This window comes from Zophobas morio, unplaced genomic scaffold (genome assembly GCF_036711695.1).
Source record: "Zophobas morio isolate AGI-343-1 ecotype UQ-CSIRO unplaced genomic scaffold, CSIRO_AGI_Zmor_V1 ptg000471l, whole genome shotgun sequence".
Lineage (NCBI taxonomy): Eukaryota > Metazoa > Arthropoda > Insecta > Coleoptera > Tenebrionidae > Zophobas > Zophobas morio.
In genome coordinates, this window is record NW_026972574.1 from 129,313 (window position 1) to 142,833 (window position 13,521).

The window sequence follows — 13,521 nt, forward strand, 5'->3', positions numbered from 1 at the left end:
CGGAAATAGTTTGAAGAATTGCTGAATTGCAATAAATTATTAAATGACCATATATGGACATGAAAAAACTGCTGATTTGACATTTCACCCTCCTACTTCATTGCAATCAATCTTTAAATGACCATATATGGACATGTAAAACTGCTGATTTGACATTTCACCCTTCTTCGCCATTTATTTTCTGCATATTCTGCATTATTTTTCCTATATATTTTGCATAGGAACTCGTAATTGTTTGTCTTAATTCTGTGTCTGTTAGTGTTAAGTGCTAATTGTTGAAAAAAAAAAAAAAAAATGAAGTATTCCTTGAGTCTCAAGAAACCAAAAATTAACATCCTCCAGGATGTAGTGATACAGGTAGGTTTTTTATTTTTGATTAATTTAAAAAAAAAAATGTTTTTATATTCATAAAATGTAGAAATGTTTATAAGTATTTATTTTATTTTCAGCCGCCTTTGCCCAAACTGCGTAGACTTGCAGATCTACCTGAGGAAGAAATTGAAAAACTAAAAACAAAAAGTGAGGACGCCTCCACTTCCGCTGTGGAAGACTCCCAGACACCTTCCCAGCTAGATATATCAGGGCTGGAGGAGCCGTGCGTCTCTATGACGCCCTCACTGTTTGAGGGGTTAGAGGCGCACGGAAAAAGCTTGTCTTTCCTTCGTAATGTTTACGGAGTTACGGAGGAAGACGAACAGAGGCAGAGAGAGCAGCAAGAGCAGCAGGAGCAGGAGCAGGAGCAGCAGCAACAGCAGCAGGAGGAGCAGCAACAACCGGTCCGCAAATCACCATCACCACCGACGTCTCAACCAACACCTGCCCCTGATACACCTCATCCTGCTGCACCTGATGATTCGGGTGATGAATTCGAAGACGAAGACAATGCATCTACATTATTGTATAATTTTAAGTGGAAGTGTAGGGCAGCGCAGGACAGACATAATACGCGACAAAGGGAACTAGTGCAAAAACAAAAAAAGTGCAAAAAAAACATTAAAAAATTAGCAAATCAAATTGCAACTCTCCAAAGACAGTTAGTGGAAGAACAAAGTGAATTGCGGGGTGCAGAAAACGAAATGAAAAAAAGTATTCAAAAATCCGACAAATTAAAGAAACTATATGTAAAAATAAAATGTATATAATCTCATAGTGTCAGTAGTAGTGTTAGTAGCGTTAAAAGTGTTGAAATGTTTTAGTAGTAGAATTAGTAGTGATAGTGGTGCTTGTATTGTAATAGTAATATTTATATATCAATAAATAATATAAGTATTTTATTTCGCTTGTTTTTTTTTTTTTTTAAGTGTTGCATGTTGGGCAGTATATATCCAAATCAATGGTTTTGCCAAACAATATCCTGTAGCATTTTCGCTAAAATTTTTGGAACCACTATAATCGTCAATAATGGTGTAATTAGGTGACTTGCAGCGGCTTTTGTTTCTTAAGACAAATTCTTGTTTATACTGTAGTGGGATCGATGTATCGATAATATCAGGAATATTGTGACAAACCATACACGAGCATTTCTTAAACAAAAGTCCATGTTCTCCTTGGGAATGGTATCGCTGTTAGTATTTAGAGAGGTAGCTTGTAGAGATGGTAAGTTCTGGTAGGGTGGTACAAATTAACGAGTAGAGACAGACAAAAACAAAAAATTATTTTTGTTTATTTTTGCCGAACACAGCGTTATAAAAATTTATTGATGTCTTGTCGAGCATCAAGTCATCCTTCAACGATGGAACGTACGTCCCACTGGCGTCGTCGTCCCAATTTTCGAGTGATGTTACTTTTGGGGGTTCAGAATTGAACCATTTTGATGGTTGAGATGGTATCGGTGGTGATGCTTTGGGAAGTGCAGCTTCGCGGAGCTGTCGCTCCCTTTCCCAAGCCTCCCTATGACACCTAAATATATGCCTCTGGAGTCTCCCCTCTAGCATTCGATGGCTCCTATCGTATGGGCAAACTATAAAATCCTCTAAACAAAACAAAAAAAAATATATGAAATTTACATACTGTAATAAAAATATAACCTTACCCATGTCCCTAGATATCTATTGGTTAATTCTCTTGATACTAGTTAATCAGTTATAATCACATCTTTCATATAGTCTTGAATTTATATACGAAATTAATCCCTTCTTTTACTCTTTTTCCCTCTCTAATTTTTATTTCAAGTTGACGATTCAGTTGTTTTTCTCTTATCGAAAATGCAAGAGTTTCACTAATTCAGAAAGATTTAGCAACTACGATTTAATACAACAACAAGTTATTTAATACGTTTTAAATTATTTGTCCAGCAGCACGATATGACTCATCATGATCCACCACCACAGCATAGGCTAACATATACAAATTTAGAAGTAGTAGAAGTATCAATATATATATATATATATATCTTTTTTTTAATAGTGCTTTTTGATGGTTTTTTGTTGGTTTTTGATAGTTTTTTGGTTTTTTATTTGTTTTTGATGTTTTTCTTTTTTTTATTGATTTTTGATGGCTGTTTATAGGTTTTCGTTTTTTTTTTTTTAATGATCTTTTGTTGTTTTCATATAAAATTCAACAAAAAGCGGTTTTCGGTTAACTGGAATTTTTTTTTTTACTGTCTTAGTATATTTAGTTGTGATGGTAGTAGTCATATAACAATAAATATAAAGAATAACCTATTTCGCTTTTTTTTTTTTTTTTTTTTTTTTTTTAAGTGTTGCATGTTGGGCTTATTCGAATCCTTTTTCGATGGTCTTTTTTTCGACCTGAAAAAAGTTTTACGTAGCGACCTCGAAAAAACTAAAAATGGCTCCTGTATCAAGGTTGACGTGGACAGAATCGATTTTTTTGAACAAACTTATGCGTTCGTTCCAGAAGAAGGTTTTGCTGTATGCAACCGATATTCTATTTCTTACCATTTGGACACTAGAAACTTTTGCCCTTTTCTCCCTTATTTTCAACTTTTTTCAAAATTTTTTTTGTTCAACATATGCCTTAATTTTTTTAGCATTTCCCCGTTCCCCTGAGCCGACATGCTACCTCTTACCGCTTACGAACTATGACGTTTTTTCGTTATTACTACTAAACGGTAGCAAAAAATATTTATTTTGCTAAGTGGACCTATAGACTGTTCACTCAGAAATATTTTGGTACAAAAATATATTTTTTAAGTTTTACCGTTTGGGCGCCACAAACTTTTGCCCTTTTCACAGTCATGTCAAAAGTTAGCGAAAAACCGTCGACGGCTGTCGATATTATTTGTTTTTGTCAATCTTTTTTGCTCTATACACGAACCTCCTATCTCTTACCATTTTCGAGTAACAAAAATTTTTTCTATTTAAACGGTAGATACACCTATGAGTCATAATCATTTTTACACACGATTAGATAGTACTTCATGAATATGCATTTGATTTTGTGGAAAAACAAACTTTTCAAAATTTGGATTTTTTTTTTGAGATTTTTTTTGTTTTAATTTTTCTTTGGATTCTTTGAATTTTTTAAATTTTTTTTTTCACCAAAACTTCTAATTTACTTTCCTACTGCTCAAGGAAAACTTTTTTTCGAATTTTGACAACCTTTTTTGACAAAAATTGTTGCGCCCCAAACTCAAATTTTCACATATTTAATTACATGGACCTATTGATTATTCATCCAAAAATATTTTGACACAAAAAACAAATTTTTAACTAATTCCGTTTGGTCACCACAAACTTTTGCCCTTTTCTCCGAAATGCTAAACTCAAACTAAAAACCGTCGACACAGGTGCATGTGTTTCGTATTTTAGGAACTTTTTTGTTCTTTGCACGAACCTCGTATCTCTTACCGTCTTCGAGTAAAACATTTTTTTTTTATATTTAAACAATTATTGCACCTCCAACCCACATTTATTTTTACACAAATGTGTCATTAGTTTATAGGGATGCATTTTTATTTTTTTAACAAACTTTCTGCCCTTTGGCACCCTCAAGCGATAATTCTTTTTTTTTAATATTTCCGAATACGTCCCTGTCTATTGAAGATAAGAGCGTCCAGTTCCGTAAGAATTTGCTGAAACAGCATCGCGTTATTTCATTCTGTGTTGTAATAATGACGGGCGGCGTGTTTCGGTTTATGAATTTTACCGTGAAAAGATTTGGGAAAAAGGTGGTTTTGTTGAACTAAATGGTGGCTTCTGTGAAGTGTGCGTGTATTTGAATGTTTTCGAGGGAGAACGGATGATTTTATTGCCTGTTTTCAATGTCGTAAGTAACAATTTTTTTAATTTTTAACAACACACTCGCCTTCTGACATTTGAGATTTTATTCTAATAATCACTGACAAATAAGCTTAAATCGGCAGAAAGTTGCTGATGAACATTTATTTATTAAGAAAATAACAGGAGTTTTGTCGGAGCAAACACGGCTTTTATTCGTTGCTGTTATTCCCAATTAAATAATTTTAGATGAGACTGGGGAAAATAATACACCAAACGAAATAAACAATATTTATTATAATTTCAATTACAGCTTAAGATTATACAAACTAGTTCGTATTTTATACATTTTAAGAAACTAATAAGTTTTAAATTTAAATCTAATTTACGACGCAGTGGTTTAACCGCAATGTGCACAGTTATTTAACTGATTTTCTTTGCTGAATAATTTTCAATTCTGAATCCAATTTTTCGATTGTTTCTCTAAATTTTCGCTTCTTCTCCATCATTTTTTCGATTAAGGGCTTTATTTGCAATTCGAAACGTTCCACATTCATTTGAAATCTTTTAACATCGTATAACCAAGTATTAATTCGGCTTTCTTTATCATTTATTAAGAAAATAACCGGAACTTTGTCGAAACAAACACGTCTGTTATTCATGACAGTTTGCAATCAAATATTTTTTACATGAGACTGGGGAAAATAATACACCGAACGAATTAAATAATATTTATTATAATTTCTATTACAGCTTAAGATTATTCAATTTAGTTCTTATTTCATACATTTTAATTGCTTCTTTTAAATAACTAATTCGTTTTAAATGTAATTCTAATCTACGACGAAGCAGTCTAACTGCACTTGATTTGTTTTCCACATGAACCAATGCCTTCTTCATTCTTCGATAAATTCGATATTGATGGTTCGACCGATCGGACCTCTATTTACCAAGTACAATTTCAAGCCGTTCACGATCTTCTGGTTCAGATCGCTGATCACTGAGTCGGTGAATTTTTCGGTAAATCTCTGTGGAAGTATCGTTCTAGACTCTTCAAGTTGCACAAATATCTTGTCACCGTACTTTGTAGACAGTTTACTAAAATTTTTTGTTAAAAATTTTTTATTTTCTTCTAAAGTTTTCGCACTCACAAAAGCTTGCAAGTGAGACTCTTTATTCAAGGTAGAAATGAAAGATGACATTTCTAAGTGTTAAATAATTGAATTCAAAAAACTAATTAATTCTTACACACGAATCCATCGACTTTTATACAAGTATAAAACGGAAGTGGGGATGCGAGATTGCGTCCGAGATCCCTCCCCGACCTAAACGAAAAGAGGGGATAGATCTCGAGATGAACGAGGGCAATAAACGACCAAGGTCGAGCAACGACTAGGTCAATGATCGCCCGATGAAAAGTAATGGGGGAGCTGGACCAGCTGGCAAGGTCAGTCACGTGCACCGACAAGCTCGACAACAAATGAAAGGTCAATGACCGCTCGATGAAAAGTAATGGGGGAGCTGGACCAGTTTGACCTCATTTGACCTGGTCTAGAACCCCCACTATATAACTACTACTGATCGGCTTAAAAGTACAAGAAAACACTTCAAAAGTGACGTTTCTGAAGAATTTTAACAGTTTTCTTGTATCTACGAACGCCAGAATGCATAAAATTGACCTAAACGTCTCCTTTTCCTATTCTGAGTCGATTCTGCATGCTTTAAGTGTGTTTGGTGGCTCAGAACCATCAAAAAACGTTGAAATATAGTTCAAATTCAATAAAAATCGACAAAAATTCAGTTTCTAGCTAAAATTTGATGGTTTCGTTGCACTTTCCGAGCCCGTAGGGTATCTGATTGGCTTAAAAGTACAAGAAATGACTTCAAAAGTGACGTTTCTGAAGAATTTTAACAGTTTTCTTGTATCTACGAACGCCAGAATGCATAAAATTGACCTAAACGTCTCCTTTTCCTATTCTGAGTCGATTCTGCATGCTTTAAGTGTGTTTGGTGGCTCAGAACCATCAAAAAACGTTGAAATATAGTTCAAATTCAATAAAAATCGACAAAAATACAGTTTCTAGCTAAAATTTGATGGTTTCGTTGCACTTTCCGAGCCCGTAGGGTATCTGATTGGCTTAAAAGTACAAGAAAACACTTCAAAAGTGACGTTTCTGAAGAATTTTAACAGTTTTCTTGTATCTACGAACGCCAGAATGCATAAAATTGACCTAAACGTCTCCTTTTCCTATTCTGAGTCGATTCTGCATGCTTTAAGTGTGTTTGGTGGCTCAGAACCATCAAAAAACGTTGAAATGTAGTTCAAATTCAATAAAAATCGACAAAAATACAGTTTCTAGCTAAAATTTGATGGTTTCGTTGCACTTTCCGAGCCCGTAGGGTATCTGATTGGCTTAAAAGTACAAGAAAACACTTCAAAAGTGACGTTTCTGAAGAATTTTAACAGTTTTCTTGTATCTACGAACGCCAGAATGCATAAAATTGACCTAAACGTCTCCTTTTCCTATTCTGAGTCGATTCTGCATGCTTTAAGTGTGTTTGGTGGCTCAGAACCATCAAAAAACGTTGAAATATAGTTCAAATTCAATAAAAATCGACAAAAATACAGTTTCTAGCTAAAATTTGATGGTTTCGTTGCACTTTCCGAGCCCGTAGGGTATCTGATTGGCTTAAAAGTACAAGAAAACACTTCAAAAGTGACGTTTCTGAAGAATTTTAACAGTTTTCTTGTATCTACGAACGCCAGAATGCATAAAATTGACCTAAACGTCTCCTTTTCCTATTCTGAGTCGATTCTGCATGCTTTAAGTGTGTTTGGTGGCTCAGAACCATCAAAAAACGTTGAAATATAGTTCAAATTCAATAAAAATCGACAAAAATACAGTTTCTAGCTAAAATTTGATGGTTTCGTTGCACTTTCCGAGGCCGTAGGGTATCTGATTGGCTTAAAAGTACAAGAAAACACTTCAAAAGTGACGTTTCTGAAGAATTTTAACAGTTTTCTTGTATCTACGAACGCCAGAATGCATAAAATTGACCTAAACGTCTCCTTTTCCTATTCTGAGTCGATTCTGCATGCTTTAAGTGTGTTTGGTGGCTCAGAATAAAAATCGACAAAAATACAGTTTCTAGCTAAAATTTGATGGTTTCGTTGCACTTTCCGAGCCCGTAGGGTATCTGATTGGCTTAAAAGTACAAGAAAACACTTCAAAAGTGACGTTTCTGAAGAATTTTAACAGTTTTCTTGTATCTACGAACGCCAGAATGCATAAAATTGACCTAAACGTCTCCTTTTCCTATTCTGAGTCGATTCTGCATGCTTTAAGTGTGTTTGGTGGCTCAGAACCATCAAAAAACGTTGAAATGTAGTTCAAATTCAATAAAAATCGACAAAAATACAGTTTCTAGCTAAAATTTGATGGTTTCGTTGCACTTTCCGAGCCCGTAGGGTATCTGATTGGCTTAAAAGTACAAGAAAACACTTCAAAAGTGACGTTTCTGAAGAATTTTAACAGTTTTCTTGTATCTACGAACGCCAGAATGCATAAAATTGACCTAAACGTCTCCTTTTCCTATTCTGAGTCGATTCTGCATGCTTTAAGTGTGTTTGGTGGCTCAGAACCATCAAAAAACGTTGAAATATAGTTCAAATTCAATAAAAATCGACAAAAATACAGTTTCTAGCTAAAATTTGATGGTTTCGTTGCACTTTCCGAGCCCGTAGGGTATCTGATTGGCTTAAAAGTACAAGAAAACACTTCAAAAGTGACGTTTCTGAAGAATTTTAACAGTTTTCTTGTATCTACGAACGCCAGAATGCATAAAATTGACCTAAACGTCTCCTTTTCCTATTCTGAGTCGATTCTGCATGCTTTAAGTGTGTTTGGTGGCTCAGAACCATCAAAAAACGTTGAAATATAGTTCAAATTCAATAAAAATCGACAAAAATACAGTTTCTAGCTAAAATTTGATGGTTTCGTTGCACTTTCCGAGCCCGTAGGGTATCTGATCGGCTTAAAAGTACAAGAAAACACTTCAAAAGTGACGTTTCTGAAGAATTTTAACAGTTTTCTTGTATCTACGAACGCCAGAATGCATAAAATTGACCTAAACGTCTCCTTTTCCTATTCTGAGTCGATTCTGCATGCTTTAAGTGTGTTTGGTGGCTCAGAACCATCAAAAAACGTTGAAATATAGTTCAAATTCAATAAAAATCGACAAAAATACAGTTTCTAGCTAAAATTTGATGGTTTCGTTGCACTTTCCGAGGCCGTAGGGTATCTGATTGGCTTAAAAGTACAAGAAAACACTTCAAAAGTGACGTTTCTGAAGAATTTTAACAGTTTTCTTGTATCTACGAACGCCAGAATGCATAAAATTGACCTAAACGTCTCCTTTTCCTATTCTGAGTCGATTCTGCATGCTTTAAGTGTGTTTGGTGGCTCAGAACCATCAAAAAACGTTGAAATATAGTTCAAATTCAATAAAAATCGACAAAAATACAGTTTCTAGCTAAAATTTCATGGTTTCGTTGCACTTTCCGAGCCCGTAGGGTATCTGATTGGCTTAAAAGTACAAGAAAACACTTCAAAAGTGACGTTTCTGAAGAATTTTAACAGTTTTCTTGTATCTACGAACGCCAGAATGCATAAAATTGACCTAAACGTCTCCTTTTCCTATTCTGAGTCGATTCTGCATGCTTTAAGTGTGTTTGGTGGCTCAGAACCATCAAAAAACGTTGAAATATAGTTCAAATTCAATAAAAATCGACAAAAATACAGTTTCTAGCTAAAATTTGATGGTTTCGTTGCACTTTCCGAGCCCGTAGGGTATCTGATCGGCTTAAAAGTACAAGAAAACACTTCAAAAGTGACGTTTCTGAAGAATTTTAACAGTTTTCTTGTATCTACGAACGCCAGAATGCATAAAATAGACCTAAACGTCTCCTTTTCCAATTCTGAGTCGATTCTGCATGCTTTAAGTGTGTTTGGTGGCTCAGAACCATCAAAAAACGTTGAAATATAGTTCAAATTCAATAAAAATCGACAAAAATACAGTTTCTAGCTAAAATTTGATGGTTTCGTTGCACTTTCCGAGCCCGTAGGGTATCTGATTGGCTTAAAAGTACAAGAAAACACTTCAAAAGTGACGTTTCTGAAGAATTTTAACAGTTTTCTTGTATCTACGAACGCCAGAATGCATAAAATTGACCTAAACGTCTCCTTTTCCTATTCTGAGTCGATTCTGCATGCTTTAAGTGTGTTTGGTGGCTCAGAACCATCAAAAAACGTTGAAATGTAGTTCAAATTCAATAAAAATCGACAAAAATACAGTTTCTAGCTAAAATTTGATGGTTTCGTTGCACTTTCCGAGCCCGTAGGGTATCTGATTGGCTTAAAAGTACAAGAAAACACTTCAAAAGTTACGTTTCTGAAGAATTTTAACAGTTTTCTTGTATCTACGAACGCCAGAATGCATAAAATTGACCTAAACGTCTCCTTTTCCTATTCTGAGTCGATTCTGCATGCTTTAAGTGTGTTTGGTGGGTCAGAACCATCAAAAAACGTTGAAATATAGTTCAAATTCAATAAAAATCGACAAAAATACAGTTTCTAGCTAAAATTTGATGGTTTCGTTGCACTTTCCGAGCCCGTAGGGTATCTGATTGGCTTAAAAGTACAAGAAAACACTTCAAAAGTGACGTTTCTGAAGAATTTTAACAGTTTTCTTGTATCTACGAACGCCAGAATGCATAAAATTGACCTAAACGTCTCCTTTTCCTATTCTGAGTCGATTCTGCATGCTTTAAGTGTGTTTGGTAGCTCAGAACCATCAAAAAACGTTGAAATGTAGTTCAAATTAAATAAAAATCGACAAAAATACAGTTTCTAGCTAAAATTTGATGGTTTCGTTGCACTTTCCGAGCCCGTAGGGTATCTGATTGGCTTAAAAGTACAAGAAAACACTTCAAAAGTGACGTTTCTGAAGAATTTTAACAGTTTTCTTGTATCTACGAACGCCAGAATGCATAAAATTGACCTAAACGTCTCCTTTTCCTATTCTGAGTCGATTCTGCATGCTTTAAGTGTGTTTGGTGGGTCAGAACCATCAAAAAACGTTGAAATATAGTTCAAATTCAATAAAAATCGACAAAAATACAGTTTCTAGCTAAAATTTGATGGTTTCGTTGCACTTTCCGAGCCCGTAGGGTATCTGATTGGCTTAAAAGTACAAGAAAACACTTCAAAAGTGACGTTTCTGAAGAATTTTAACAGTTTTCTTGTATCTACGAACGCCAGAATGCATAAAATTGACCTAAACGTCTCCTTTTCCTATTCTGAGTCGATTCTGCATGCTTTAAGTGTGTTTGGTGGCTCAGAACCATCAAAAAACGTTGAAATATAGTTCAAATTCAATAAAAATCGACAAAAATACAGTTTCTAGCTAAAATTTGATGGTTTCGTTGCACTTTCCGAGGCCGTAGGGTATCTGATTGGCTTAAAAGTACAAGAAAACACTTCAAAAGTGACGTTTCTGAAGAATTTTAACAGTTTTCTTGTATCTACGAACGCCAGAATGCATAAAATTGACCTAAACGTCTCCTTTTCCTATTCTGAGTCGATTCTGCATGCTTTAAGTGTGTTTGGTGGCTCAGAACCATCAAAAAACGTTGAAATATAGTTCAAATTCAATAAAAATCGACAAAAATACAGTTTCTAGCTAAAATTTCATGGTTTCGTTGCACTTTCCGAGCCCGTAGGGTATCTGATTGGCTTAAAAGTACAAGAAAACACTTCAAAAGTGACGTTTCTGAAGAATTTTAACAGTTTTCTTGTATCTACGAACGCCAGAATGCATAAAATTGACCTAAACGTCTCCTTTTCCTATTCTGAGTCGATTCTGCATGCTTTAAGTGTGTTTGGTGGCTCAGAACCATCAAAAAACGTTGAAATATAGTTCAAATTCAATAAAAATCGACAAAAATACAGTTTCTAGCTAAAATTTGATGGTTTCGTTGCACTTTCCGAGCCCGTAGGGTATCTGATTGGCTTAAAAGTACAAGAAAACACTTCAAAAGTGACATTTCTGAAGAATTTTAACAGTTTTCTTGTATCTACGAACGCCAGAATGCATAAAATTGACCTAAACGTCTCCTTTTCCGATTCTGAGTCGATTCTGCATGCTTTAAGTGTGTTTGGTGGCTCAGAACCATCAAAAAACGTTGAAATATAGTTCAAATTCAATAAAAATCGACAAAAATACAGTTTCTAGCTAAAATTTGATGGTTTCGTTGCACTTTCCGAGCCCGTAGGGTATCTGATTGGCTTAAAAGTACAAGAAAACACTTCAAAAGTGACGTTTCTGAAGAATTTTAACAGTTTTCTTGTATCTACGAACGCCAGAATGCATAAAATTGACCTAAACGTCTCCTTTTCCTATTCTGAGTCGATTCTGCATGCTTTAAGTGTGTTTGGTGGCTCAGAACCATCAAAAAACGTTGAAATATAGTTCAAATTCAATAAAAATCGACAAAAATACAGTTTCTAGCTAAAATTTGATGGTTTCGTTGCACTTTCCGAGCCCGTAGGGTATCTGATTGGCTTAAAAGTACAAGAAAACACTTCAAAAGTGACGTTTCTGAAGAATTTTAACAGTTTTCTTGTATCTACGAACGCCAGAATGCATAAAATTGACCTAAACGTCTCCTTTTCCTATTCTGAGTCGATTCTGCATGCTTTAAGTGAGTTTGGTGGCTCAGAACCATCAAAAAACGTTGAAATATAGTTCAAATTCAATAAAAATCGACAAAAATACAGTTTCTAGCTAAAATTTGATGGTTTCGTTGCACTTTCCGAGGCCGTAGGGTATCTGATTGGCTTAAAAGTACAAGAAAACACTTCAAAAGTGACGTTTCTGAAGAATTTTAACAGTTTTCTTGTATCTACGAACGCCAGAATGCATAAAATTGACCTAAACGTCTCCTTTTCCTATTCTGAGTCGATTCTGCATGCTTTAAGTGTGTTTGGTGGCTCAGAACCATCAAAAAACGTTGAAATATAGTTCAAATTCAATAAAAATCTACAAAAATACAGTTTCTAGCTAAAATTTCATGGTTTCGTTGCACTTTCCGAGCCCGTAGGGTATCTGATTGGCTTAAAAGTACAAGAAAACACTTCAAAAGTGACGTTTCTGAAGAATTTTAACAGTTTTCTTGTATCTACGAACGCCAGAATGCATAAAATTGACCTAAACGTCTCCTTTTCCTATTCTGAGTCGATTCTGCATGCTTTAAGTGTGTTTGGTGGCTCAGAACCATCAAAAAACGTTGAAATATAGTTCAAATTCAATAAAAATCGACAAAAATACAGTTTCTAGCTAAAATTTGATGGTTTCGTTGCACTTTCCGAGCCCGTAGGGTATCTGATTGGCTTAAAAGTACAAGAAAACACTTCAAAAGTGACGTTTCTGAAGAATTTTAACAGTTTTCTTGTATCTACGAACGCCAGAATGCATAAAATTGACCTAAACGTCTCCTTTTCCTATTCTGAGTCGATTCTGCATGCTTTAAGTGTGTTTGGTGGCTCAGAACCATCAAAAAACGTTGAAATATAGTTCAAATTCAATAAAAATCGACAAAAATACAGTTTCTAGCTAAAATTTGATGGTTTCGTTGCACTTTCCGAGCCCGTAGGGTATCTGATTGGCTTAAAAGTACAAGAAAACACTTCAAAAGTGACGTTTCTGAAGAATTTTAACAGTTTTCTTGTATCTACGAACGCCAGAATGCATAAAATTGACCTAAACGTCTCCTTTTCCTATTCTGAGTCGATTCTGCATGCTTTAAGTGTGTTTGGTGGCTCAGAACCATCAAAAAACGTTGAAAAATAGTTCAAATTCAATAAAAATCGACAAAAATACAGTTTCTAGCTAAAATTTGATGGTTTCGTTGCACTTTCCGAGCCCGTAGGGTATCTGATTGGCTTAAAAGTACAAGAAAACACTTCAAAAGTGACGTTTCTGAAGAATTTTAACAGTTTTCTTGTATCTACGAACGCCAGAATGCATAAAATTGACCTAAACGTCTCCTTTTCCTATTCTGAGTCGATTCTGCATGCTTTAAGTGTGTTTGGTGGCTCAGAACCATCAAAAAACGTTGAAATATAGTTCAAATTCAATAAAAATCGACAAAAATACAGTTTCTAGCTAAAATTTGATGGTTTCGTTGCACTTTCCGAGCCCGTAGGGTATCTGATTGGCTTAAAAGTACAAGAAAACACTTCAAAAGTGACGTTTCTGAAGAATTTTAACAGTTTTCTTG

The 13,521-nt window shown here is 34.8% G+C and overlaps 1 protein-coding gene across 1 annotated transcript; it reads left to right on the forward strand.

The window, feature by feature from the left end:
• The first annotated feature begins 294 nt into the window (after positions 1-294).
• On the forward strand, positions 295-1,486 carry LOC135120986 (ras guanine nucleotide exchange factor P-like). The gene is made up of 3 exons (XM_064045305.1): positions 295-357; positions 450-898; positions 1,426-1,486. Exons 1-3 carry the CDS (start codon positions 295-297, stop codon positions 1,484-1,486), a joined length of 573 nt encoding a protein of 190 aa, XP_063901375.1.
• Positions 1,487-13,521: the final 12,035 nt, after the last annotated feature.